We start from the raw sequence: 2,055 nt of genomic DNA on the forward strand, positions 1-2,055 counted from the left end.
ACATCCTCATTGCTGATAAAGCCACTCAAGAGCAGCTACACTTTGTTGGTAACCCAAGCCAAGAGACACCACTTGTTGTCCATGAGGTTGAGGGTTTGGAAGGGCAAGAAGAGTTGTGTTTCATCAACAACAATGGTAGCTGGTACAAGAAAGAGCCCAACTTTCAGTACAACAACTACCAACAGAAATCCTATTCCAACAACCAACAGAGTGGTTATCAGCCTCGGAATAATCAGACTTTCAGTACAACAACTACCAACAGAAATCTTATCCCAACAACCAACAGAGTGGTTATCCGCCTCGAAACAACCAGCAAGGCAGCTATCAACCTCATCAAAACCCCTCATCTGGTTCCTCTGCTCCTCAAGAGAGCAGCACTGACACCCTGCTGAAACAAATCTTGGAGTCTCAGACTATAAGTGAGAAGCATGTTGGTTATGAGTTGAAGAACCTTCATTTCAAGATTGATGGGAGCTACAATGAGCTCAACAACAAGTTCTCACATCTTGCTTCTACAGTCAAAAATTTAGAGAATCAGTTTGCTTCCATGAACACTCACCAGACTCGCCATCAAGGATCTCTACCTGGAAAATCTGACCAAAACCCCAAGGAGGCCAAAGCTATCACCCTTAGGAGTGGTAAGCAGTTACCTCCTACAACCCTCATGAGGGATGCTGAGAAACTAGGTGAGGAGGTGGCCATCAACTTAGATGATGAAGTGGTGATTGTTGATGAGAAAATCAATGATGAAATCTTGGAGAAGATTGTGGAAGCCAAAGGTAAAGGAAATGTTGGGGAAGGGAAGAAAACAGTGAAAGATGGTGAGGTTCTTGCTCCAGCAAGTGAGAATTCTTTTGTTCCTCCTCCCTATGAACCCAAACTACCGTTCCCTGGTAGATTCAAGAGGCAGCTGTTAGAGAAGTACAAGGCTTTGTTTGACAAGCAACTGAGTGAAGCTCAGGTTGCAATGCCCATCATCGATGCTTTCATGTTGATTCCTCAATACAACAAGTTCCTGAAAGATGTTGTAGCTGCAAAGAAGAAGGAAATGGAAAGCATGATGATTCTTACCCATGAGTGCAGTGCCATCATCCAAAGGCTTGATGTTCCAGAGAAGTTAGAGGATCCAGGATGCTTTACACTACCTTGTGCTCTTGGACCTATGGTATTTGAGAAATGTCTCTGCGATTTGGGAGCTAGTGTCAGCGTGATGCCTTTGTCTGTTGCAAAGAAGCTTGGATTCACTCAGTACAAGAAGTGTATACTCTCTCTGGTGTTAGCTGATCGTTCAGTGAAGTACCCTGTGGGCATCTTAGAGGACCTACCTGTGAAGATTGGAAGGTATGAGATACCTACAGATTTTGTGGTGCTTGAGATGGGTGAGGAGGCTCAAGACCCATTGATTCTTGGAAGGCCATTCTTAGCTACAGCAGGAGCAATTGTTAAGTTGAAAGAGGGCACGATTGATCTCCATTTGGGTAAAGGGCATGTTCTCCACTTTGACATCAAGGAGAAAATGAAGAAATCAACTGTGTTCGGGCAAGCCTTCTACATTGAATAGATGGGCACTCTTACTGATGAGCACCTTGAAGAGTTACCACCTGAGGTCGGCGAGGAGGGAGGATCTCCCTCTACTCATTCTCCATAGAAGGTAACCCACTACTTTCCCTTGTATATACCATTTCGTTTTTGCATATTAGTTTTCTCTTTTGGGGTATCTCTCTCTCCTTGACAACACAGAGACTGTGTCATTTAAGTTTGGGGGAGGTACCAAGTATTTGATCACGTTTGCTTTGATGATTTTGAGTCTCATGCATTGCATTAACATATATATTTGCATTAAAAAAAAAATCATTTAGTTTGCATCATTGGCATTTCTAGGAGAGTCTAGAGCATATAGGTTGCATTTACTTGCATTGGGAGCAATGATTTGAAATGCCTTGTAAAGATTATTACTTTGCACCTGAATAGCTTATGCACCTCTCAAAAACACTTGTATGCTTCGAGCCTTGAAGACTCTTCCTGAAACTTGTTGATTGCTGAAACTCAACCTTT

At 42.9% G+C, this 2,055-nt stretch overlaps 1 protein-coding gene across 1 annotated transcript in view; it reads left to right on the forward strand.

Moving 5' to 3' along the window:
• The window catches only part of LOC106314474, a 3,533-nt gene extending 1,972 nt beyond the window's left edge, over positions 1-1,561 (forward strand). Inside the window, exon 2 of the mRNA XM_013752341.1 lies at positions 962-1,561. Coding sequence (XP_013607795.1) covers positions 968-1,561 — 594 coding nt within the window. The 5' untranslated portion in view covers positions 962-967. The remainder of the gene's footprint in view (positions 1-961) is intronic.
• The last annotated feature ends 494 nt before the right edge of the window (positions 1,562-2,055 follow it).

This window comes from Brassica oleracea, chromosome C9 (genome assembly GCF_000695525.1).
Source record: "Brassica oleracea var. oleracea cultivar TO1000 chromosome C9, BOL, whole genome shotgun sequence".
NCBI classification, from domain to species: Eukaryota; Viridiplantae; Streptophyta; class Magnoliopsida; order Brassicales; family Brassicaceae; genus Brassica; species Brassica oleracea.